The sequence below is a fragment of the Protomyctophum parallelum genome (genome assembly GCF_964188405.1).
Source record: "Protomyctophum parallelum genome assembly, chromosome: 9".
NCBI classification, from domain to species: domain Eukaryota; kingdom Metazoa; phylum Chordata; class Actinopteri; order Myctophiformes; family Myctophidae; genus Protomyctophum; species Protomyctophum parallelum.
The window spans coordinates 7,584,276-7,611,821 of record NC_139706.1 but is presented as its reverse complement, the minus strand read 5'-3'; the positions used below and the strand labels follow the sequence as shown (position 1 = coordinate 7,611,821).

The following is a 27,546-nucleotide window of genomic DNA, read 5'->3' as shown; positions in this document are numbered from 1 at the left end:
CGTGTGCGTGTGCGTGTGCGTGTGCGTGTGCGTGTGCGTGTGCGTGCGCGCGCGCGCCTGTCTATCGTTCACTTTGTCCATGTATTTGTCCTGTAGGTGACGGTCGTCCTACGTGGTCCAGTTCGGAGGACGGGCTGGGCACCCTGAAGCGCAGCGGCTCATTCACTAAGCTCAGGGAATCCATACGACGCAGCAGCGAGAAGCTGGTCCGCAAGCTCAAAGGAGTTGGGACACAGGAAACCAGCTCCATGAATAGGCTACTGGGTAAAAAAAATAAGTAAAGATGTATGACCACCGTCTGTTGCCTTGCTTCATGCTTTGTTAACATTTACTGAAATAAATAGTAATAGTCCCCCCTTCTGATAAAATATGTATTTGCTTTCCAGAATGAAGAGGGCCAACTCTCTGAATGTGTTGAATGTTGGACCCAGAGAAAGTCAGGAGAGCGCACAGGTGAGCAAAACTATCTATCCATTATTTGTCCTGCCATCCATCCAGTCATAAGCTAATGTATAACGTAAATATGTCTTGGCGTGATCATGACAGTTGTTTTGTTTTGTATTGTTTTTCAGCATACAAAAATAGGCATCAGCTACTCCGAGAGCTGTAACAGCTCCTTGAGCCTGCAGGCTAGACGAGGATCATTTGGTGGGAACAGCTAGTGATGGCGTACACACACACACACACACACACACACACACACACACACAAATTGCTGTCATTCTTTGCAAAGGATGGTGATTTCAAGTTATGCAAGTACTGTAATCTGACCCTCTAGTGATCAGATTAGACAATGCAAAAAGCAGGTGAATGCTTAATTACTCAGAAAAGGGGTATTGAACGACAATGCCGTCCGTTTCTTGACACTTTTGTTTTTTAAGGCACTGTATAGATTTCGTCCATCTATATTGGTATAAAGTACGTTATTCTCAAATTGAGTCCTGACAAAACTAAGCACTGCTGATTCACAATTTGAAATGGTTTCCTCTGAGGAGAAATGTTTCCATTTCATACGTTTCATAGATTACAGGATTGACTAATTCGTTAATTGACCTCGTGCCAGCTATGGGCTGTGGAATAAACCTTGTTTTGACCAGAAATGCCATCTGGGACAAGGAATTGGAGATAAAGGCGTTTGAAAGAAACGGATCCGAAATTCAAGATGGTGCACTCCATTGTTGTTGACATCATCAGCTAGCAACCCAATGCTAATGTGAGTAGCATCTCGATCAAAAGCACTAAAAAAGACCATTGCGCCGTGAATCTACGCCAATGGCGTTGGGCCAGACTAACGCCAATGACGCAAATTCACGCTAATGGCGGGCCTGAGTTAAAATACTGACTAGATATTAGATACAGTAATAGTGATCAAATCAGATTTTAACCTGGACTATATCATTCATTTCACTTCATATTTTATACAAAACCGTAATTCAAAACACACTTTAAGTACCGTGCTGAGGATAGTTTGTTAATGTAATCCAACACATTAATTATTACTTGATGCAAGTAGATCATAATTGTGAAAGCAACTTTTCTAACCGTATTCAATCTCAACAGCAAAGATATATTTTGAGGTAGACTTACCTTTCTCAGGTAACCGTTGACATATACCGTATTACTCTATTGGTGTGTACATTGAAACACTGAATACACTTGGAATAATTCTATACAGTGTTACAGCAGGAATATTGATCTTAAAGTGTATACTGTATATGTGTACTTTTCATGCTAATTTTAAGAATGTCGAAATATATTTTCCACAATTTTGCACATTCCATTTGTAGCTCATTCTTTACTAGCTAATGTTAAACACGTTTTACGTCCTGCAATATCCTCTGAGAGATAACAATAATTTGGAATGAGACAACAAAGTATAAAGGTATAATAATTACTAGAAATGTTTACTGCTGTATTTAAATTATGAGTGTATTGTTTTCAGGACAATAACACCTTTTACTTATTCAGAATTTACCATGTCAATCTTGAGCTGTCAAAACAAATGGAATATGGTACAATAATGGTACATTTAGTTAAATATATTATACTGTGCGGTTTTATTATACAGTATGTAACAATGCAATCATTTTATAAGCTATCTTGATACTTCAAAGTGTTGTGTGACTGAGTGAACAATTAATTTCACTTTAAAACAGGACCTAGGTGACCAAATACTTCTGGGTTTAAAAAAAAAAGAAAAGCTGTATATGCATATGAACATTTTGACTGTAACCGCCACTGTAGCCATTTATAGAAAGGTTGTTGTTAATTTGATCAACTGATAAGATTTTATTTTAAATAAATAAATATTTTTAATCGTGGTTAGTGGTTACCACCACAGTCTTTTGATGAGGACAGGAGAAAAATTGGTTGCCGTGACCCATAATGTAATCTGAATTTAAAAGTAGACCAAAATGATTGACTTGGGGTCTCAAGGGCTCTAATTCTCCTTTTTTTTATCAGCTTGCAGAGCTGATAAAAAGCTCTAGTAGCCATGTAGTAGCGAGATTTTCATGATTGGCTAGCCTATAAGCCAATGGGAGACTAGCCCTATACGACCAATGGGATAGATGGCTAATTTCACCCTTCTGCTGGGACTCTCCTCTTCCCCACTCCCCCCCCCCACCGTACCATAACTAGAGACTGTCTCCTCTTCCCCACTCCCCCCCCCACCGTACCATAACTAGAGACTGTCTCCTCTTCCCCACTCCCCCCCCCCCCCCCCCCCCCACCGTACCATAACTAGAGACTGTCTCCTCTTCCCCACTCCCCCCCCCCCCCCCCCCCCCCCCCCCCCCCCCACCGTACCATAACTAGAGACTGCAAATGCAACTACAGAAAGTCCCACTACGGTACAATATGCAAGAAATCTACCCCAAATCTCTTCACCGAAAATAGCACAATGTTTATCCCAGAATATTATACCAGATTTCATACGGTTAAACTGACAGATTTTAGTATGAATTTTGACATAATGATCTTTTCCTATAAAGAGAACAGCTCTCATCATAGCCAAGAATGAACTTGTCTCTGTAGCCCCTTGAAAGTCCTCCCACTAGCAGTAACCCTGCTAGCTGATCAATGATCCTGTCTGTTATTAATAACTACTGAATCTGATTGTACATTTACTTTGGTAGAATGTTTGTGATGGCTGCACTTTCACAACGGCACTAATCAATGTAAAATGAATCTGTTACCAGCCTAGCTGAATCTGCTAGAAGAAATGTTACAAACTGAGAAAGGAGTTCATGCTGTACACTTTATACCTGATGTATGTATCTCTTTTGAGAGTGCATCAATCTTTTTTGTATTTTGTACCTGGAAGCTGATATGGAAAATAAAGTATGTTACTTTGTGTCTTTGTTTTATTGTATTGACAAATGTCAGATTCAGTGTATAGCATATTTTCTGTGCTGGCCTTTTACGTCCCTTCAATTAACTAATTATATTTATTCAAAAGTTAAAATATAAAAATGTGTATATCCCATTGCATTTAGAAAGGCGATAAAAGCCATACATACATACCATATACTATATGGTATGTTGTCTTTCATGGTTTAAAAAAGTGTGCCCTGGGACAAAAAAGTTGGGAAACACTGCCATATAGTATTTATATTCATCTGCATATTCTTCTTACTATAGCTCTCTCTCTCTCACACACTTTGAGAAATTACAGAGTTACCATCTGGGGGTCCCTGAACCTTGAGACCCCCAAAGACGCCCCCAGGGGGGCGACACAATCACAACGAGCCGTCCAAAACGGTTGAGAAATGACAGTTACCATTTGGGGGTCCCGGGGGGTCCCCGAACCTCCAAAACCTTGAAAACGCCACCAGGGGGGGCGACACAATCACAACGAGCCCACCGCCGTCCAAAACGGTTGAGAAATGACAGAGTTACCATTTGGGGGTCCCTGGGGGGGTCCCGGGGGGTACCTCGGGGTCCCTGAACCTTGAGCCCCCTAAAGACGCCCCCAGGGGGGCGACACGATTCCAACGAGCCCACCCCCATCCAAAACAGTTGAGAAATGACAGTTACCATTTGGGGGTCCCTGGGTGGTCCCGGGGGGTCCCTGGGGGTCCCTGAACCTTGAGCACCCTAAAGACGCCCCCAGGGGGGCGACACGATTCCAACGAGCCCACCCCCGTCCAAAACAGTTGAGAAATGACAGTTACCATTTGGGGGTCCCTGGGTGGTCCCGGGGGGTCCCTGAACCTTGAGCCCCCTAAAGACGCCCCCAGGGGGGCGACACAATCACAACGAGCCCACCGCCGTCCAAAACGGTTGAGAAATGACAGAGTTACCATTTGGGGGTCCCGGGGGGTCCCTCGGGGTCCCTGAACCTTGAGCCCCCTAAAGACGCCCCCAGGGGGGCGACACGATTCCAACGAGCCCACCCCCGCACCCCCGTCCAAAACAGTTGAGAAATGACAGTTACCATTTGGGGGTCCCCCACAATTTTAACATCCCAGATCGATTGAAATATGAATCTACTGTGCTGACTGCTACAGCAGGTCCATATATAGTTCTAATGCCCATTAGAGCTATGGACCACCGCCCCCCCCCCCTTTCCCCTCACTGTATATGTATCTTTTTCCTTTTTGCTTCCTATATGATGAATTCCTGTTCTGTTCTTTAAACTACATAGAAGTGTCTATTTGTATGTCTCTAAATGTTTTGATGAATTGAACAATGTGGACCCTGTTGTAAACAAGTGTAATGCTTAATTGGGTCGTCCACTCACAGTTAAGTCTTTGTATTGAGTTTGTGCTTGAAATGTTCTGTAATTCTACAAACTGTTAATAAATATTTCAATCAATCAATCAAACCAGAGCTAGACTACACCATGATATATTATTAGGAGTACAATAACTTTGCATTGTGAATAAAAAGGTATAGCCACAGTGGGGTTGCAGTGTAATGCTGAAGGTTTAATCACAGGGCTGTCTGCTTTATGTACTATGATTAAACGTGCATTCTGGTATTGTGAATCAATGATTGAGAAAAACATCAGAGGGGTTTGAACCCGTGAAGTTATATAAAGTTAAATCAAAGTCGGGCGTTTAGACGGCTAGACCACTGAGGACGCTGCCAGAAAGGGGACTTGACTCATATCTGTATTGACTATTTATAAGCCGTGACGTAACCCGCTTCCGGGTCTTACTCAAGAAAGCTCCACGTCCTCGCGGGCGTGGCCTCACGTCACACCCGGAAGGAAGTGCCGCCCCCCCTCAAATACGGAAGAGACGCGTGGAGGGGGTTTTGCTCAGTGTTGTTTTGCCACGTCACCATGTCGGTCGTCGTCGTGTCCGCAGCAAGCAGGTACGTTCAATGTTATTTAATACTTAACGTTGTTGTTGTTCAAACATCTGTGATCACTTTATATGATGTTAACTTGTTGTGATGTTTATATATTATGTTCGTGCCACTCTGTGAAGCCGTGTTCCAGTAGCCTAATGGTTACTCTCGGCGCTTAGTAGATAACAGGGCCCGGGTTCGAGTCCCCATCGAGGACTGAGAGTTAGCTTCATTCTTACCAAACTAGCACAATTGTTTTAGCTTTTCTCGTCGAGGTCCATTATTTATTCAGTATTTGAGCTTAAAAATGGTGGTCCCGTGGCTCAGATACTGAATGAATAAAGGACCTCGACTTGACGCAAACAAACAGTGTTGTGTTTGTTAAGAAGAAAAGAAACTCGGTCATCGACTGGGAAGTGAACCCGGGCCCGGATGTTCACATGCCATCGACTTAACCACTCGGCTACTGGATCTTAGTTTTATAAAGTGGTAGTAACATATATGAACACAACACAGTAGGAACAGAGCATTCTGGGATGCACGCTAGTTCGTTAGCTAGCTACTTAACTTTATGGCTAGCTAGCGTGCTGCCGTCGTGAACGTGCACAATGATAGTCAACGGACCAGCGCGTTCATGTGTTTGGGGCCAGGCTGCAATACCTTCATTCGGCCACTATGTCCATTTCGCCTCAGGGTTTCCTCTGGGTGCCTTCTCTACTCTATTCATAATATACTCTATGCTCACAATGGTGGTCAGTGGCTCAAATGGGTCTGAGAGGCTAAATGGCCTCAAATGGTGGTCCGTGGCTGAATAAATAATTGACTAGAGGTGAACAGAGTAGTGTTTAGATGGTTCTGTTATGACTGCATGCTGTAGTGTTTAGAATTCAGATGGTTCTGTTATGACCGCATGTTGTAGTATTTAGATGGTTCTGTTATGACTTCTCCTCTGCATGTTGTAGTGTTTAGATGGTTCTGTTATGACTTCCCCTCTGCATGCTGTAGTGTTTAGATGGTTCTGTTATGACTTCCCCTCTGCATGTTGTAGTATTTAGATGGTTCTCTTATGACTTCTCCTCTGCATGCTGTAGTGTTTAGATGGTTCTGTTATGACTTCTCCTCTGCATGTTGTAGTGTTTAGATGGTTCTGTTATGACTTCCCCTCTGCATGCTGTAGTGTTTAGATGGTTCTGTTATGACTTCCCCTCTGCATGTTGTAGTATTTAGATGGTTCTCTTATGACTTCTCCTCTGCATGCTGTAGTATTTAGATGGTTCTGTTATGACTTCTCCTCTGCATGTTGTAGTGTTTAGATGGTTCTGTTATGACTTCTCCTCTGCATGCTGTAGTATTTAGATGGTTCTGTTATGACTTCTCCTCTACATGCTGTAGTATTTAGATGGTTCTGTTATGACTTCTCCTCTGCATGTTGTAGTGTTTAGATGGTTCTGTTATGACTTCCCCTCTGCATGCTGTAGTGTTTAGATGGTTCTCTTATGACTTCTCCTCTGCATGCTGTAGTATTTAGATGGTTCTGTTATGACTTCTCCTCTGCATGTTGTAGTGTTTAGATGGTTCTGTTATGACTTCTCCTCTGCATGCTGTAGTATTTAGATGGTTCTGTTATGACTTCTCCTCTACATGCTGTAGTATTTAGATGGTTCTGTTATGACTACTCCTCTGCATGTTGTAGTGTTTAGATGGTTCTGTTATGACTTCTCCTCTGCATGTTGTAGTGTTTAGATGGTTCTGTTATGACTTCTCCTCTGCATGTTGTAGTGTTTAAGATGGTTCTGTTATGACTTCTCCTCTGCATGCTGTAGTGTTTAGATGGTTCTGTTATGACTTCTCCTCTGCATGCTGTAGTGTTTAGATGGTTCTGTTATGACTTCTCCTCTGCATGTTGTAGTGTTTAAGATGGTTCTGTTATGACTTCTCCTCTGCATGCTGTAGTGTTTAGATGGTTCTGTTATGACTTCTCCTCTGCATGCTGTAGTATTTAGATGGTTCTGTTATGACTTCTCCTCTGCATGTTGTAGTGTTTAGATGGTTCTGTTATGACTTCTCCTCTGCATGCTGTAGTATTTAGATGGTTCTGTTATGACTTCTCCTCTACATGCTGTAGTATTTAGATGGTTCTGTTATGACTTCTCCTCTGCATGTTGTAGTGTTTAGATGGTTCTGTTATGACTTCTCCTCTGCATGCTGTAGTATTTAGATGGTTCTGTTATGACTTCTCCTCTGCATGTTGTAGTGTTTAGATGGTTCTGTTATGACTTCCCCTCTGCATGCTGTAGTGTTTAGATGGTTCTGTTATGACTTCCCCTCTGCATGTTGTAGTATTTAGATGGTTCTGTTATGACTTCTCCTCTGCATGCTGTAGTATTTAGATGGTTCTGTTATGACTTCTCCTCTGCATGTTGTAGTGTTTAGATGGTTCTGTTATGACTTCTCCTCTGCATGCTGTAGTATTTAGATGGTTCTGTTATGACTTCTCCTCTACATGCTGTAGTATTTAGATGGTTCTGTTATGACTTCTCCTCTGCATGTTGTAGTGTTTAGATGGTTCTGTTATGACTTCCCCTCTGCATGCTGTAGTGTTTAGATGGTTCTCTTATGACTTCTCCTCTGCATGCTGTAGTATTTAGATGGTTCTGTTATGACTTCTCCTCTGCATGTTGTAGTGTTTAGATGGTTCTGTTATGACTTCTCCTCTGCATGCTGTAGTATTTAGATGGTTCTGTTATGACTTCTCCTCTACATGCTGTAGTATTTAGATGGTTCTGTTATGACTACTCCTCTGCATGTTGTAGTGTTTAGATGGTTCTGTTATGACTTCTCCTCTGCATGTTGTAGTGTTTAGATGGTTCTGTTATGACTTCCCCTCTGCATGCTGTAGTGTTTAGATGGTTCTCTTATGACTTCTCCTCTGCATGCTGTAGTATTTAGATGGTTCTGTTATGACTTCTCCTCTGCATGTTGTAGTGTTTAGATGGTTCTGTTATGACTTCCCCTCTGCATGCTGTAGTGTTTAGATGGTTCTCTTATGACTTCTCCTCTGCATGCTGTAGTATTTAGATGGTTCTGTTATGACTTCTCCTCTGCATGTTGTAGTGTTTAGATGGTTCTGTTATGACTTCTCCTCTGCATGCTGTAGTATTTAGATGGTTCTGTTATGACTTCTCCTCTACATGCTGTAGTATTTAGATGGTTCTGTTATGACTACTCCTCTGCATGTTGTAGTGTTTAGATGGTTCTGTTATGACTTCTCCTCTGCATGTTGTAGTGTTTAGATGGTTCTGTTATGACTTCTCCTCTGCATGTTGTAGTGTTTAAGATGGTTCTGTTATGACTTCTCCTCTGCATGCTGTAGTGTTTAGATGGTTCTGTTATGACTTCTCCTCTGCATGCTGTAGTGTTTAGATGGTTCTGTTATGACTTCTCCTCTGCATGTTGTAGTGTTTAAGATGGTTCTGTTATGACTTCTCCTCTGCATGCTGTAGTGTTTAGATGGTTCTGTTATGACTTCTCCTCTGCATGCTGTAGTATTTAGATGGTTCTGTTATGACTTCTCCTCTGCATGTTGTAGTGTTTAGATGGTTCTGTTATGACTTCTCCTCTGCATGCTGTAGTATTTAGATGGTTCTGTTATGACTTCTCCTCTACATGCTGTAGTATTTAGATGGTTCTGTTATGACTTCTCCTCTGCATGTTGTAGTGTTTAGATGGTTCTGTTATGACTTCTCCTCTGCATGTTGTAGTGTTTAGATGGTTCTGTTATGACTTCTCCTCTGCATGTTGTAGTGTTTAAGATGGTTCTGTTATGACTTCTCCTCTGCATGCTGTAGTGTTTAGATGGTTCTGTTATGACTTCTCCTCTGCATGCTGTAGTGTTTAGATGGTTCTGTTATGACTTCTCCTCTGCATGTTGTAGTGTTTAAGATGGTTCTGTTATGACTTCTCCTCTGCATGCTGTAGTGTTTAGATGGTTCTGTTATGACTTCTCCTCTGCATGCTGTAGTGTTTAGATGGTTCTGTTATGACTTCTCCTCTGCATGTTGTAGTGTTTAGATGGTTCTGTTATGACTTCTCCTCTGCATGTTGTAGTGTTTAGATGGTTCTGTTATGACTTCTCCTCTGCATGTTGTAGTGTTTAGAATGGGGGTGGGCAACTTTGACGATAGAGACTATATTTCCACTCTCACTCCAGAGGGCCACGTTGCATATTACTGTTGTAGCAAAAATAGCCGATGTACAAGCTCAAAACGCGTCGCAGTGCAACGCGTTTGGGGCTTATTGATCAGCTATTTTTTTCCCCCAGACGGTGGATTGTGGCCCATGCCTTCCTGCTGTTATTTGTCATGTTGGTGTTCTCTATATCTTTTCGTCCTGGGCATGACGTTAAACTGTTCCGTTCGAGAGGACCGGCGACCCTCGAATGTAAACAGCCACGAAAGGAAACTGTGTGTGTGAGGTGTTCTCTATCATTTCATTCCAGTACTACTACTTTGGGTAGTGGCTGGACGTTTGTGTAGATATTGAAAAGGAGGGGGCGAGCAGGCTACTTTGCCCAACACATCCTCAATGTGTTGGGTGAGGTTGAGCTCTGTCCAGCACAGGAGCGGCCGGGACAGAAACCAGCTTGGTGTTTAGTCAGCTTGGTGTCTATGAGTGGCATGAGGCGTTGGAGTAGCAGCCTCTCTTGTAGGTTATGCAGAGGAGGGAAATGGGTCGGTAGCTCTTTGAGGATGATGGGTCTTTGCCAGGTTTAGGGATTGCAACCACTTTGGCCTTTTTCCAGACAGAAGGGATGGTTTTCTGTGCCATGCATGTATTCAGCATCCCCACGAGCCAGGTCTTTACGTTAGGTCCCAGGTGCTGTATCATTTCTGCCAGTATGTCATCAATCCCTGCTGCTTTTCCGGGTTTCAACTTTCCCATTGCAGTTTCGAGTTCTTCTAGGTCGAAGGGTTTGGTTTGAGGGCTGGCTGATTGAGGTTGGTCTGATACCACTGTGCGATGGTATTCTCCTGTGGGTCGGTGGCGGTGTTGGTCACAACTGGTGGCCAACAGTCGTAACCAACACCGCCACCGACCCACATAGAATACCATCGCACAGTGGTATCAGACCAACCTCAATCAGCCAGCCCTCAAACCAAACCCTTCGACCTAGAAGAACTTGAAACTGCAATGGGAAAGTTGAAACCCGGAAAAGCAGCAGGGATTGATGACATGCTGGAAGAAATGATACAGCACCTGGGACCTAGCGCAAAGACCTGGCTTGTGGGGATGCTGAACACGTGCATGGCACAGAAAACCATCCCTTCTGTCTGGAAAAAGGCCAAAGTGGTTGCAATCCCCAAACCTGGCAAAGACCCATTATCCCCGAAGAGCTACTGACCCATTTCCTTCCTCTGCATCACCTACAAGCTCTATGAGAGGCACTAACATTTCTGAACAGACTATATTTACATCAATATGTCTGGGTCCCCACCTACTCACTCAGGGTTGACGTGTAACACCTGCAGTGATGGGAGGGGCACCAAAATGTGGTGTTTTGATTGGTTGATGGGGGCACTCCCTTAGTATAAAAGTGTATGTTTTGTGTACACATGACCTGATGAAGATCAAATAGATCAAAACGTTGTCAGTATTTCAATACAGAACGTTTTTTTTATACCTGTGATGTGCGGGCTCCATCCAATACCTACACCAGTTGTGATGCAACAGAGTTTGCTGTGACCGTTGTGAATTATGGGTGGTGTGGTCTTTGCCAAGACGGTGGATTGTGGCTCATGCCTTCCTGCTGTTATTTGTCATGTTGGTGTTCTCTATATCTTTTCGTCCTGGGCATGACGTTAAACTGTTCCGTTCGAGAGGACCGGCGACCCTCGAATGTAAACAGGAGTAGCAGCCTCTCTTGTAGGTGATGCAGAGGAGGGAAATGGGTCGGTAGCTCTTTGGGGATGATGGGTCTTTGCCAGGTTTGGGGATTGCAACCACTTTGGCCTTTCTCCAGACAGAAGGGATTGTTTTCTGTGCCATGCATTTATTCAGTATCCCCACGAGCCAGGTCTTTGCGTTAGGTCCCAGGTGCTGTATCATTTCTGCCAGTATGTCATCAATCCCTGCTGCTTTTCCGGGTTTCAACTTTCCCATTGCAGTTTCGAGTTCTTCTAGGTCGAAGGGTTTGGTTTGAGGGCTGGCTGATTGAGGTTGGTCTGATACCACTGTGCGATGGTATTCTCCTGTGGGTCGGTGGCGGTGTTGGTCACAACTGGTGGCCAACAGTCGTAACCAACACCGCCACCGACCCACATAGAATACCATCGCACAGTGGTATCAGACCAACCACAATCAGCCAGCCCTCAAACCAAACCCTTCGACCTAGAAGATCTTGAAACTGCAATGGGAAAGTTGAAACCCGGAAAAGCAGCAGGGATTGATGACATGCTGGAAGAAATGATACAGCACCTGGGACCTAGCGCAAAGACCTGGCTTGTGGGGATGCTGAAAACGTGCATGGCACAGAAAACCATCCCTTCTGTCTGGAAAAAGGCCAAAGTGGTTGCAATCCCTAAACCTGGCAAAGACCCATTATCCCCGAAGAGCTACCGACCTATTTCCTTCCTCTGCATCACTTACAAGCTCTATGAGAGGCACTAACATTTCTGAACAGACTATATTTACATCAATATGTATGGGTCCCCACCTACTCACTCAGGGTTGACGTGTAACACCTGCAGTGATGGGAGGGGCACCAAAATGTGGTGTTTTGATTGGTTGATGGGGGCACTCCCTTAGTATAAAAGTGTATGTTTTGTGTACACATGACCTGATGAAGATCAAATAGATCGAAACGTTGTCATTATTTCAATACAAAACGTTTTTTTTATACCTGTGATGTGCGGGCTCCATCCAATACCTACACCAGTTGTGATGCAACAGAGTTTGCTGTGACCGTTGTGAATTATGGGTGGTGTGGTCTTTGTCAAGACGGTGGATTGTGGCTCATGCCTTCCTGCTGTTATTTGTCATGTTGGTGTTCTCTATATCTTTTCGTCCTGGGCATGACGTTAAACTGTTCCGTTCGAGAGGACCGGCGACCCTCGAATGTAAACAGCCACGAAAGGAAACTATGTGTGTGTGTGAGGTGTTCTCTATCATTTCATTCCAGTACTACTACTTTGGGTAGTGGCTGGACATTTGTGTAGATATTGAAAAGGAGGGGGCGAGCAGGCTACCTTGTGGTAGGCCGTTCTTTTGGGCTTTCCATTTACTCCTCTGGTCATTTAACTGGACATAGAAGCGCCTGTTGTTGAGGAGGCTTTTCCTGACCATTGTGCGGTGTTGGACAGTGTCGTAGGCAGCAGAGAGATCTCTGAATGCTGCTCCAGTTATTTGTTTTCCCTCAAACCCATCCTCAATGTGTTGGGTGAGGTTGAGCTCTGTCCAGCACAGGAGCGGCCTGGACGGAAACCAGCTTGGTCTTTAGTCAGCTTGGTGTCTATGAGTGGTATGAGGCGTTGGAGTAGCAGCCTCTCTTGTAGGTGATGCAGAGGAGGGAAATGTGTCGGTAGCTCTTTGAGGATGATGGGTCTTTGCCAGGTTTGGGGATTGCAACCACTTTGGCCTTTCTCCAGACAGAAGGGATGGTTTTCTGTGCCATGCATTTATTCAGTATCCCCACGAGCCAGGTCTTTGTGCTAGGTCCCAGGTGCTGTATCATTTCTGCCAGTATGTCATCAATCCATGCTGCTTTTCCGGGTTTCAACTTTCCCATTGCAGTTTCGAGTTCTTCTAGGTCGAAGGGTTTGGTTTGAGGGCTGGCTGATTGAGGTTGGTCTGATACCACTGTGTGATGGTATTCTCCTGTGGATCGTTGGCGGTCTTGGTCACAACTGGTGGCCAACAGTCGTAACCAACACCGCCACCGACCCACATAGAATACCATCGCACAGTGGTATCAGACCAACCACAATCAGCCAGTCCTCAAACCAAACCCTTCGACCTAGAAGAACTTGAAACTGCAATGGGAAAGTTGAAACCCGGAAAAGCAGCAGGGATTGATGACATGCTGGAAGAAATGATACAGCACCTGGGACCTAGCGCAAAGACCTGGCTTGTGGGGATGCTGAACACGTGCATGGCACAGAAAACCATCCCTTCTGTCTGGAAAAAGGCCAAAGTGGTTGCAATCCATAAACCTGGCAAAGACCCATTATCCCCGAAGAGCTACCGACCCATTTCCTTCCTCTGCATCACCTACAAGCTCTATGAGAGGCACTAACATTTCTGAACAGACTATATTTACATCAATATGTCTGGGTCCCCACCTACTCACTCAGGGTTGACGTGTCACACCTGCAGTGATGGGAGGGGCACCAAAATGTGGTGTTTTGATTGGTTGATGGGGGCACTCCCTTAGTATAAAAGTGTATGTTTTGTGTACACATGACCTGATGAAGATCAAATAGATCGAAACGTTGTCAGTATTTCAATACAGAACGTTTTTTTTATACCTGTGATGTGCGGGCTCCATCCAATACCTACACCAGTTGTGTTGCAACATAGTTTGCTGTGACTGTTGTGAATTATGGGTGGTGTGGTCTTTGCCAAGACGGTGGATTGTGGCTCATGCCTTCCTGCTGTTATTTGTCATGTTGGTGTTCTCTATATCTTTTCGTCCTGGGCATGACGTTAAACTGTTCCGTTCGAGAGGACCGGCGACCCTCAAATGTAAACAGGAGTAGCAGCCTCTCTTGTAGGTGATGCAGAGGAGGGAAATGGGTCGGTAGCTCTTTGGGGATGATGGGTCTTTGCCAGGTTTGGGGATTGCAACCACTTTGGCCTTTCTCCAGACAGAAGGGATGGTTTTCTGTGCCATGCATGTATTCAGCATCCCTACGAGCCAGGTGTTTGCGTTAGGTTCCAGGTGCTGTATAATTTCTGCCAGTATGTCATCAATCCCTGCTGCTTTTCCGGGTTTCAACTTTCCCATTGCGGTTTCGAGTTCTTCTAGGTCGAAGGGTTTGGTTTGAGGGCTGGCTGATTGTGGTTGGTCTGATGCCACTGTGCAATGGTAATCTCCTGTGTGTCGGCGGCGGTGTTGGTTACGACTGTTGGCCACCAGTTGTGATGCAACAGAGTTCGCTGTGACCGTTGTGAATTATGGGTGGCTCCCTGAGGTCCTTGATCCCCATGGGGTCCAACAGTGGCCATTGAAGCGTGCACACACACATGCACACATGGACCTTTAAATGAACAACAACACAAAAACTAAGGCGCTGGTGTCGGACTTCTGGTTTACCGGAACGGGGTTCAACTCCCTGCAGTGCCCTGCTCAATGTGTTGTATTTCATTCATTGGTCCATGGTCTCAGGTCATTGAGCGGCGCGCTATAGTGCGCGATTCTTCATCTCCATCCAATAACTACACCAGTTGTGACGCAATAGAGTTTGCTGTGACCGTTGTGAATTATGGGTGGTGTGGTCTTTGCCAAGACGGTGGATTGTGGCCCATGCCTTCCTGCTGTTATTTGTCATGTTGGTGTTCTCTATTTCTTTTCGTCCTGGGCATGACGTTAAACTGTTCCGTTCGAGAGGACCGGCGACCCTCGAATGTAAACAGCCACAAAAGGAAACTATGTGTGTGTGAGGTGTTCTCTATCATTTCATTCCAGACTTTCCTTCGTTCATTCCCAACTTCACTGTCTATCTCCTGTGTTCTCCATTCATCTTGAGCGATACACAGTCGTCTGATGTGCGGGGGGAGGTGCCGGCTAGCGCATAAAGGCACGGGACAGGTGTTGTCTTGACGCATCCCGTGTTGATGCGACAGGTGTCATTTAGGGCTGTGTCGACCAATTTGGTGTGACGTGATCGGCTCCAGCTTGAGCAGGCATACTCTGCTGTAGAGAAAGACAGGGCCATGGCAGTTGCACAGATTGTTTGTGGGTCTGCGCCCCTCTTGGAGTTCACTAGTTTTCACAGGATGTTATTGTGGGTGTTGACCGTGGCTTTTGTGTTCTCCAGGTGTTTTTTGAAGAAGAGTGTCCTGTCCAGTGTAACTCCAAGATACATGGGGTGGGTATGGTTGGAGAGTTTGTGACCATCCCAAGTGACGCTCAGTTCTTTTTTCGCGTCTCGGTTCCTCAGGTGGAAGCTGCATAGTTGGGTTTGTGTGTGTCTTTCTTTTTCTGTCTTTCTTTCTTAGGACGGAGATCAAGGTAGACGCCGTTGGAAGGCTCAACACAAGCCGATGCCCCTAGAGATCCATCCCAAAGCTTCCCTCAGGGAGCCCAGCAAGCCAGCTAGCCAGCAAGCCTGCCCAGTCAGCGAACGCAGCCAGTCAGCTCCGCCAGTCAGCCAGTGTAGAAAGTCAGGCTGCCAAGCCAGAGCATATCAGCCCTTGCAGTCAGCCACTGCAGCCATGCCAGCCTTGCTCAGTCAGCTCAGCCAGGCCTCTCTCGAGGCCTGGCTCTCTGTCTGCCTGGCCCGGTCTGCCCCGCCCTGCCTTGCAGCAACAGAACCAGCCTTTCTGGCAAGCCAGCCAGCTCAGAATGGGAGCTGAGCAAGCCAGTGCAGCAACAAGCCCAGACTAGGTTACTGCAGCCTTACTGTGCAGCCACAGCCACTCAGCGGAGATCAGCAGGAGCTGGCCAGGCTCCAACCCTTGCAGCGCAGCCTTAGGCCGGATAGTCCCCCTGCCTGCACTTTGTTGCCTTCCTGGCCTGTCTGCCTGCCTAGGCGCCTCGGTCTTCCTGTCTGTCTGCCTTGGCCTGCCTGTCTGAAACTGGTTAAGACTAACTGCGTGCTTGCCAGCTGCGCTGGCTTGCTGAGCTCGTATTCTGAGCTGGCTGGCTTGCTAGCAAGGCTGGTTCTGTTGCTGCAAGGCAGGGCAGGGCAGACCGGGCCAGGCAGACAGAGAGCCAGGCCTCGAGAGAGGCCTGGCTGAGCTGACTGAGCAAGGCTGGTATGGCTGCAATGGCGGACTGCAAGGGCTGATATGCTCTGGCTTGTCAGCCTGACTTTCTACACTGGCTGACTGGCGGAGCTGGCTGGCTGCGTTGGCTGACTGGGCGGGCTTGCTGGCTAGCTGGCTTGCTGGACTCCCTGAGGGAAGCTTTGGGATGGATCTCTAGGGGCATCGGCTTGTGTTGAGCCTTCCAACGGCGTCTACCTTGATCTTCATCCTAAGAAAGACAGACAGAAAAAGAAAGACACACACAAAGTCAACTATGCAGCTTCCACATGAGGAAGGCAGGAAGGCAGGCAGGCACGCAGGCAGGCACAAGCTGCCTGCGTGCTTGCTTCGCCCTCCAGTTGCTGCTCCAGTTATTTGTTTTCCCTCAAACCCATCCTCAATGTGTTGGGTGAGGTTGAGCTCTGTCCAGCACAGGACGGGACGGAAACCACCTTGGTCTTTAGTCAGCTTGGTGTCTATGAGTGGTATGAGGCGTTGGAGTAGCAGCCTCTCTTGTAGGTGATGCAGAGGAGGGAAATGGGTCGGTAGCTCTTTGAGGATGATGGGTCTTTGCCAGGTTTGGGGATTGCAACCACTTTGGCCTTTCTCCAGACAGAAGGGATGGTTTTCTGTGCCATGCATGTGTTCAGCATCCCCACGAGCCAGGTCTTTGCGTTAGGTTCCAGGTGCTGTATCATTTCTGCCAGTATGTCATCAATCCCTGCTGCTTTTCCGGGTTTCAACTTTCCCATTGCAGTTTTGAGTTCTTCTAGGTCGAAGGGTTTGGTTTGAGAGCTGGCTGATTGTGGTTGGTCTGATACCACTGTGCGATTGTATTCTCCTTTGGGTCGGCGGCGGTGTTGGTTACGACTGTTGGCCACCAGTTGTGATGCAACAGAGTTCGCTGTGACCGTTGTGAATTATGGGTGGCTCCCTGAGGTCCTTGATCCCCATGGGGTCCAACAGTGGTGAAGCGTGCACACACACATGCACACATGCACCTACACACGCACAGGCGCACATGCATATGCACACCTGGACCTGTAAATGAACAACAACACAAAAACTAAGGCACTGGTGTCGGACTTCTGGTTTACCGGAACGGGGTTCAACTCCCTGCAGTGCCCTGCTCAATGTGTTGTATTTCATTCATTGGTCCATGGTCTCAGGTCATTGAGCGGCGCGCTATTGTGCGCGATTCTTCATCATTGTTGAGGATTTTTTAAAGGTGAAAATCAAGGAAAAGCAAAAGGCTATAGTCCATGGTCACGGACCGCATACTGGCCAAGGTCATTTATACTGGGGAAGATCATTTACTAGTCTTATAAAGGTCATTTATACTGGTCAAGGTCATTTACTAGTCTCATGAAGGTAATTTATACTGGTCACAGTCATATACTGGTCACGGTCATTTCTACTGGTGAAGGTCATTTATACTGGTCAAGGTCATTTGTACTTGTCAAGGTCATTTATACTGGTCAAGGTCATTTACTAGCCTTATTGAAGGTAATTTATACTGCTCAAGGTCATTGATATTGGTCAAGGTCATTAAGTGGCACGCTATAGTGCGCGATTTTTCATCATTGTTGAGGATTTGAAAAAAGGTTAAATCGCAGAAAAGCGAAAGGCTAAAGTCCATGGTCACGGAGGGCATACTATAGTATGTTGTTTTTCATTTTTTGGTGGTGTGCGGGCTCCATCCAATAACTACACCAGTTGTGATGCAATAGAGTTTGCTGTGACCGTTGTGAATTATGGGTGGTGTGGTCTTTGCCAAGACGGTGGATTGTGGCCCATGCCTTCCTGCTGTTATTTATCATGTTGGTGTTCTCTATATCTTTTCGTCCTGGGCATGACGTTAAACTGTTCCGTTCGAGAGGACCGGCGACCCTCGAATGTAAACAGCCACAAAAGGAAACTATGTGTGTGTGAGGTGTTCTCTATCATTTAATTCCAGACTTTCCTTCGTTCATTCCCAACTTCACTGTCTATCTCCTGTGTTCTCCATTCATCTTGAGCGATACACAGTCGTCTGATGTGCGGGGGGAGGTGCCGGCTAGCGCATAAAGGCACGGGACAGGTGTTGTCTTGACGCATCCCCTGTTGATGCGACAGGTGTCATTTAGGGCTGTGTCGACCAATTTGGTGTGACGTGATCGGCTCCAGCTTGAGCAGGCATACTCTGCTGTAGAGAAAGACAGGGCCATGGCAGTTGCACAGATTGTTTGTGGGTCTGCGCCCCTCTTGGAGTTCACTAGTTTTCACAGGATGTTATTGTGGGTGTTGACCGTGGCTTTTGTGTTCTCCAGGTGTTTTTTGAAGAAGAGTGTCCTGTCCAGTGTAACTCCAAGATACATGGGGTGGGTATGGTTGGAGAGTTTGTGACCATCCCAAGTGACGCTCAGTTCTTTTTTCGCGTCTCGGTTCCTCAGGTGGAAGCTGCATAGTTGGGTTTGTGTGTGTCTTTCTTTTTCTGTCTTTCTTTCTTAGGACGGAGATCAAGGTAGACGCCGTTGGATGGCTCAACACAAGCCGATGCCCCTAGAGATCCATCCCAAAGCTTCCCTCAGGGAGCCCAGCAAGCCAGCTAGCCAGCAAGCCTGCCCAGTCAGCGAACGCAGCCAGTCAGCTCCGCCAGTCAGCCAGTGTAGAAAGTCAGGCTGCCAAGCCAGAGCATATCAGCCCTTGCAGTCAGCCACTGCAGCCATGCCAGCCTTGCTCAGTCAGCTCAGCCAGGCCTCTCTCGAGGCCTGGCTCTCTGTCTGCCTGGCCCGGTCTGCCCCGCCCTGCCTTGCAGCAACAGAACCAGCCTTTCTGGCAAGCCAGCCAGCTCAGAATGCGAGCTGAGCAAGCCAGTGCAGCAACAAGCCCAGACTAGGTTACTGCAGCCTTACTGTGCAGCCACAGCCACTCAGCGGAGATCAGCAGGAGCTGGCCAGGCTCCAACCCTTGCAGCGCAGCCTTAGGCCGGATAGTCCCCCTGCCTGCACTTTGTTGCCTTCCTGGCCTGTCTGCCTGCCTAGGCGCCTCGGTCTTCCTGTCTGTCTGCCTTGGCCTGCCTGTCTGAAACTGGTTAAGACTAACTGCGTGCTTGCCAGCTGCGCTGGCTTGCTGAGCTCGTATTCTGAGCTGGCTGGCTTGCTAGCAAGGCTGGTTCTGTTGCTGCAAGGCAGGGCAGGGCAGACCGGGCCAGGCAGACAGAGAGCCAGGCCTCGAGAGAGGCCTGGCTGAGCTGACTGAGCAAGGCTGGTATGGCTGCAATGGCGGACTGCAAGGGCTGATATGCTCTGGCTTGTCAGCCTGACTTTCTACACTGGCTGACTGGCGGAGCTGGCTGGCTGCGTTGGCTGACTGGGCGGGCTTGCTGGCTAGCTGGCTTGCTGGACTCCCTGAGGGAAGCTTTGGGATGGATCTCTAGGGGCATCGGCTTGTGTTGAGCCTTCCAACGGCGTCTACCTTGATCTTCATCCTAAGAAAGACAGACAGAAAAAGAAAGACACACACAAAGTCAACTATGTAGCTTCCACATGAGGAAGGCAGGCAGGAAGGCAGGCAGGCACGCAGGCAGGCACAAGCTGCCTGCGTGCTTGCTTCGCCCTCCAGTTGCTGCTCCAGTTATTTGTTTTCCCTCAAACCCATCCTCAATGTGTTGGGTGAGGTTGAGCTCTGTCCAGCACAGGACGGGACGGAAACCACCTTGGTCTTTAGTCAGCTTGGTGTCTATGAGTGGTATGAGGCGTTGGAGTAGCAGCCTCTCTTGTAGGTGATGCAGAGGAGGGAAATGGGTCGGTAGCTCTTTGAGGATGATGGGTCTTTGCCAGGTTTGGGGATTGCAACCACTTTGGCCTTTCTCCAGACAGAAGGGATGGTTTTCTGTGCCATGCATGTGTTCAGCATCCCCACGAGCCAGGTCTTTGCGTTAGGTTCCAGGTGCTGTATCATTTCTGCCAGTATGTCATCAATCCCTGCTGCTTTTCCGGGTTTCAACTTTCCCATTGCAGTTTCGAGTTCTTCTAGGTCGAAGGGTTTGGTTTGAGAGCTGGCTGATTGTGGTTGGTCTGATACCACTGTGCGATTGTATTCTCCTTTGGGTCGGCGGCGGTGTTGGTTACGACTGTTGGCCACCAGTTGTGATGCAACAGAGTTCGCTGTGACCGTTGTGAATTATGGGTGGCTCCCTGAGGTCCTTGATCGCCATTGGGTCCAACAGTGGTCATTCAAGCGTGCACACACACATGCACACATGCACCTACACACGCACAGGCGCACATGCGTATGCACACCTGGACCTTTAAATGAACAACAACAACAACACAAAAACTAAGGCACTGGTGTCGGACTTCTGGTTTACCGGAACGGGGTTCAACTCCCTGCAGTGCCCTGCTCAATGTGTTGTATTTCATTCATTGGTCCATGGTCTCAGAGGTCATTGAGCGGCGCACTATAGTGCGCGATTCTTCATCATTGTTGAGGATTTTTAATAAAGGTGAAAATCAAGGAAAAGCAAAAGGCTATAGTCCATGGTCACGGACTGCATACTGGTCAAGGTCATTTATACTGGTGAAGATCATTTACTAGTCTTATGAAGGTCATTTATACTGGTCACGGTCATTTACTAGTCTCATGAAGGTAATTTATAATGCCTTCCTGCTGTTATTTGTCATGTTGGTGTTCTCTATATCTTTTCGTCCTGAGCATGACGTTAAACTGTTCCGTTCGAAAGGACCGGCGACCCTCGAATGTAAACAGCCATGAAAGGAAACTATGTGTGTGTGAGGTGTTCTCTATCATTTCATTCCAGACTTTCCTTCGTTCATTCGCAACTTCACTGTCTATCTCCTGTGTTCTCCATTCATCTTGAGCGATACACAGTTGTCTGATGTGGGGGGGGAGGTGCCGGCTAGCGCATAAAGGCACGGGACAGGTGTTGTCTTGACGCATCCCGTGTTGATGCGACAGGTGTCATTTAGGGCTGTGTCGACCAATTTGGTGTGACGTGATTGGCTCCAGCTTGAGCAGGCATACTCTGCTGTAGAGAAAGACAGGGCCATGACAGTTGCACGGATTGTTTGTGGGTCTGCGCCCCACTTGGAGTTCACTAGTTTTCACAGGATGTTATTGTGGGTGTTGACCGTGGCTTTTGTGTTTTCCAGGTGTTTTTTGAAGAAGAGTGTCCTGTCCAGTGTAACTCCAAGATACATAGGGTGGGTATGGTTGGAGAGTTTGTGACCATCCCAAGTGACGCTCAGTTCTTTTTTCGCGTCTCGGTTCCTCAGGTGGAAGCTGCATAGTTGGGTTTGTGTGTGTCTTTCTTTTTCTGTCTTTCTTTCTTAGGACGGAGATCAAGGTAGACGCCGTTGGAAGACTCAACACAAGCCGATGCCCCTAGAGATCCATCCCAAAGCTTCCCTCAGGGAGCCCAGCAAGCCAGCAAGCCTGCCCAGTCAGCGAACGCAGCCAGTCAGCTCCGCCAGTCAGCCAGTGTAGAAAGTCAGGCTGCCAAGCCAGAGCATATCAGCCCTTGCATTCAGCCACTGCAGCCATACCAGCCTTGCTCAGTCAGCTCAGCCAGGCCTCTCTCGAGGCCTGGCTCTCTGTCTGCCTGGCCCGGTCTGCCCCGCCCTGCCTTGCAGCAACAGAACCAGCCTTTCTGGCAAGCCAGCCAGCTCAGAATGCGAGCTGAGCAAGCCAGTGCATCAACAAGCCCAGAACTAGCTTACTGCAGCCTTACTGTGCAGCCACAGCCACTCAGCCCAGACCAGCAGGAGCAAGCCAGGCTCCAACCCTTGCAGCGCAGCCTTAGGCCGGATAGTCCCCCTGCCTGCACTTAGTTGCCTTCCTGGCCTGTCTGCCTGCCTAGGCGCCTCGGTCTTCCTGTCTGTCTGCCTTGGCCTGCCTGTCTGAAACTGGTTTAGACTAACTGCGTGCTTGCCAGCTGCGCTGGCTTGCTGAGCTCGTATTCTGAGCTGGCTGGCTTACTAGCAAGGCTCGTTCTGTTGCTGCAAGGCAGGGCGGGGCAGACCGGGCCAGGCAGACAGAGAGCCAGGCCTCGAGAGAGGCCTGGCTGAGCTGACTGAGCAAGGCTGGTATGGCTGCAATGGCTGACTGCAAGGGCTGATATGCTCTGGCTTGTCAGCCTGACTTTCTACACTGGCTGACTGGCGGAGCTGGCTGGCTGCGTTGGCTGACTGGGCGGGCTTGCTGGCTTGCTGGGCTCCCTGAGGGAAGCTTTGGGATGGATCTCTAGGGGCATCGGCTTGTGTTGAGCCTTCCAACGGCGTCTACCTTGATCTTCGTCCTAAGAAAGAAAGACAGAAAAAGAAAGACACACACAAACTCAACTATGCAGCTTCCACATGAGGAAGGCAGGCACGCAGGCACAAGCTGCCTGCGTGATTGCTTCGCCCTCCAGTTGCTGCTCCAGTTATTTGTTTTCCCTCAAACCCATCCTCAATGTGTTGGGTGAGGTTGAGCTCTGTCCAGCACAGCACAGGACGGGACGGAAACCAGCTTGGTCTTTAGTCAGCTTGGTGTCTATGAGTGGCATGAGGCGTTGGAGTAGCAGCCTCTCTTGTAGGTGATGCAGAGGAGGGAAATGGGCCGGTAGCTCTTTGGGGATGATGGGTCTTTGCCAGGTTTAGGGATTGCAACCACTTTGGCCTTTTTCCAGACAGAAGGTATGGTTTTCTGTGCCATGCATGTATTCAGCATCCCCACAAGCCAGGTCTTTGCGTTAGGTTCCAGGTGCTGTATAATTTCTGCCAGTGTGTCATCAATCCCTGCTGCTTTTCCGGGTTTCAACTTTCCCATTGCAGTTTCGAGTTCTTCTAGGTCGAAGGGTTTGGTTTGAGGGCTGGCTGATTGTGGTTGGTCTGATACCACTGTGCGATGGTATTCCCCTGTGGGTCGGCGGCGGTGTTGGTTACGACTGTTGGCCACCAGTTGTGATGCAACAGAGTTCGCTGTGACCGTTGTGAATTATGGGTGGCTCCCTGAGGTCCTTGATCCCCATGGGGTCCAACAGTGGTCATTGAAGCGTGCACACACACATGCACACATGCACCTACACACGCACAGGCGCACATGCGTATGCACACCTGGACCTGTAAATGAACAACAACACAAAAACTAAGGCACTGGTGTCGGACTTCTGGTTTACCGGAACGGGGTTCAACTCCCTGCAGTGCCCTGCTCAATGTGTTGTATTTCATTCATTGGTCCATGGTCTCAGAGGTCATTGAGCGGCGCACTATAGTGCGCGATTCTTCATCATTGTTGAGGATTTAAAAAAAAAGTGAAAATCAAGGAAAAACAAAAGGCTATAGTCCATGGTCACGGACCGCATACTGGTCAAGGTCATTTATACTGGTGAAGATCATTTACTAGTCTTATGAAGGTCATTTATACTGGTCAAGGTCATTTACTAGTCTCATTAAGGTAATTTATACTGGTCACAGTCATATACTTGTCACGGTCATTTATACTGGTGAAGGTCATTTATACTGGTCAAGGTCATTTGTACTTGTCAAGGTCATTTATACTGGTCAAGGTCATTTACTAGTCTTATTGAAGGTCATTTATACTGCTCAAGGTCATTGATATTGGTCAAGGTCATTAAGTGGCACGCTATAGTGCGCGATTCTTCATCATTGTTGAGGATTTGAAAAAAGGTTAAATCGCAGAAAAGCGAAAGGCTAAAGTCCATGGTCACGGAGGGCATACTATAGTATGTTGTTTTTCACGATTTCGGAGGATTCGAAAAAAAGGTGAAAATCATGGAAAAGCGTCTCGGAGGGCATAAAAAAATGTGTGGTGCTATACAGGCCGTTCTGGAACATTTTGGGCAGAGGTTCATCGTTGGCATCCAGGGAGTGTGTGTGCAAAATTTGGCATCGACCGGGTTAATGGTGCTGGAGATTAGCTGTTAACAAACTGACTCACACACACTCTCCCCATGGCTTTGGCCTGGTGCCATACCGTTATTAATTATTGCCTACAATGTAAATTGTGAAATTACTTTACTGTTGAAATGCAAAATTTACATTTCAACGAATGGACCTCGTAAAACAAAACAAAAACCAAGGCACTGGTTGTGGTACTTCTGGTTTACCGGAATGGGGTTCGACTCCCTGCAGTGCTCTGCTCAATTTGTTGTATTTACATGGTTAATTTTTATTTTCTGCTCATTCTGTTGCCTTTTCATAGATGATAACCCCCAGGTTCTTTACTGTGTTTGCATACTATGAAACTATAAAACCATGGGCTATAGCCCCTACCGTACGGCTTTTGTCGGGCTTTGGGCTTAACATTATGGCAATTTTTAGGGTAGGGCCGAGCCTCGGGCCGACCCAGTTAGGGTAGGGTCGGGCCGGGCCATAATTTTTGGGCCTGTTGAGAACCCTAGGTGTTAATGTTAGAGACCACAGAATTGAACCTTTCAAGCCTGTTTTCTCAACTCGCCGTTTTCTGCAAGACATTACTCTATAAGCCATATCTCAAACTGGTGGGTCAAACTGAACAACCAATATGTGAATTTGAAGCTATGATTCCCTGCTTTCATATGACATGAAAAAACGAAAGTGTTTTCTGCACCAAGGTTCAAATTCCCAAAAGAGAATTTATTTATTTATGTAGTGAAAGAAAGAACAAAACAAATAATAATTACACACATATATGGGGGAGGGCCCGGGGGAGCCCCTTTTATTTGGAACCAGACTGTGGGTTTGGTGAACAGTCTCCCCAGGATTCGAACCCTAGTGCAGTGGTTCCCAAAGTGGGGTCCGGGGACCCACAGGGGTCCTTGAGGGATTTTCAGGGGGTCCCCAACTAAATGATATTTGGAACCAAATGTAACTGAGTTACATTAACATTGATTTGACATTAACATTGATTATAAATATAAATTTATATTGGAACCAGACCGTGGTTCGATCCAATGATGGTTCCATCAATGGATCGATGGAACCATCGTTCGATTGATGGAACCATCGTTGGATCGATCGATCAATGGGGACAATTTGGGGGCACGAGACGATGGACTATAGCCTTTCGCTTTTCCGATATTTTCACCTTTTTTTTCAAATCCTCCGAAATCGTGAAATGGCACCCTATAGCATGCGCTCCGAGATGAAGGACTATAACCTGTCGCTTTTCTGATATTAAAAAAATCTAATAAAATCCTCCGAAATCGTGAAAAATGGCACCCTATAGCATGCGCTCCGAGACGATGGACTATAGCCTGTCTCTTTACCGATATTTTCACCTTTTTTTAAATCCTCCGAAATCGTGAAAAATGGCACCATATAGCATGCGCTCCGAGACGATGGACTATAGTCTGTCGCTTTTCCGTGATTTTCAGCTTTTTTTTTTCAAATCCTCCGAAATCATGAAAAATTGTAACCTACTTATTTTAATGATTTTGTTGTGGGAGGTCGGCAAGAGTACATTTAAAAATATTTAGCAAATTTGACAATGTTAGCTTTGTGATTTATTCTTTTATATACTGTTAATGCCTACAGTGTAAATTGTGAATTGACTACTGTTGAAATGTAATGAATGTGATTGCTGTTGGACCTGTAAATTACAACAAAACAAACTAAGGCACTGGTGTGGTACTTCCTGGTTTACCAGAACAGGGTTCAACTCCCTGCAGTGCCCTGCTCAATGTGTTGTATTTACATGATTTATCACTCTGAGACGATGGACTATAGCCTGTCGCGTTTCCGTGATCTTCACCTATTTTTCTAAAGTTTTGTAGTTTCTGAGTTATTTAACTTAAACGCCCAATGCATTCTCTATGGCAATAGCACAAACTTTGGCATGCTACTAGTCCTACATACTTACACCTAGCAACCCCATTCTAGCCTACTTAGGTTCATCTTACGGTGGACATGTTTGCCTGAAAAGGAAACTTTGAAATGTTTCATAGTTTTAGAAATATAGTGCTTTCAAATTTGAGACATTTAACATGGGGCTCAATGGCAGCTCTATAGGCACGTCAAAAGTCACTTTCACCTAGAAACTCCATTCACACTTTTTATTATTCAGCTTACTGTGGAGACACATGCTGGAACTTTTTTTATTTTTATGTTTTGTAGTTTATGAGTTATTCAACTTAAACGCCCAATGCATTCTCTATGGCAATAGCACAAACTTTGGCATGCTACTAGTCCTACATACTTACACCTAGCAACCCCATTCTAGCCTACTTAGGTTCATCTTACGGTGGACATGTTTGCCTGAAAAGGAAACTTTGAAATGTTTCATAGTTTTAGAAATATAGTGCTTTCAAATTTGAGACATTTAACATGGGGCTCAATGGCAGCTCTATAGGCACGTCAAAAGTCACATTCACCTAGAAACTCCATTCACACTTTTTATTATTCAGCTTACTGTGGAGACACATGCTGGAACTTTTTTTTATTTTTATGTTTTGTAGTTTATGAGTTATTCAACTTAAACGCCCAATGCATTCTCTATGGCAATAGCACAAACTTTGGCATGCTACTAGTCCTACATACTTACACCTAGCAACCCCATTCTAGCCTACTTAGGTTCATCTTACGGTGGACATGTTTGCCTGAAAAGGAATCTTTGAAATGTTTCATAGTTTTAGAAATATAGTGCTTTCAAATTTGAGACATTTAACATGGGGCTCAATGGCAGCTCTATAGGCACGTCAAAAGTCACTTTCACCTAGAAACTCCATTCACACTTTTTATTATTCAGCTTACTGTGGAGACACATGCTGGAACTTTTTTTTATTTTTATGTTTTGTAGTTTATGAGTTATTCAACTTAAACGCCCAATGCATTCTCTATGGCAATAGCACAAACTTTGGCATGCTACTAGTCCTACATACTTACACCTAGCAACCCCATTCTAGCCTACTTAGGTTCATCTTACGGTGGACATGTTTGCCTGAAAAGGAAACTTTGAAATGTTTCATAGTTTTAGAAATATAGTGCTTTCAAATTTGAGACATTTAACATGGGGCTCAATGGCAGCTCTATAGGCACGTCAAAAGTCACATTCACCTAGAAACTCCATTCACACTTTTTATTATTCAGCTTACTGTGGAGACACATGCTGGAACTTTTTTTTATTTTTATGTTTTGTAGTTTATGAGTTATTCAACTTAAACGCCCAATGCATTCTCTATGGCAATAGCACAAACTTTGGCATGCTACTAGTCCTACATACTTACACCTAGCAACCCCATTCTAGCCTACTTAGGTTCATCTTACGGTGGACATGTTTGCCTGAAAAGGAATCTTTGAAATG

The 27,546-nt window shown here is 46.3% G+C and overlaps 1 protein-coding gene across 1 annotated transcript in view; it reads left to right on the top strand.

The window, feature by feature from the left end:
• LOC310863991 (uncharacterized protein) overlaps positions 1-27,546 on the top strand; it is a gene marked incomplete at its 3' end in the record, with an annotated part of 82,844 nt that overhangs the window by 6,639 nt on the left and 48,659 nt on the right. The window contains exon 11 of the mRNA XM_083772524.1: positions 97-264. Coding sequence (XP_083628650.1) covers positions 97-264 — 168 coding nt within the window. The remainder of the gene's footprint in view (positions 1-96; positions 265-27,546) is intronic.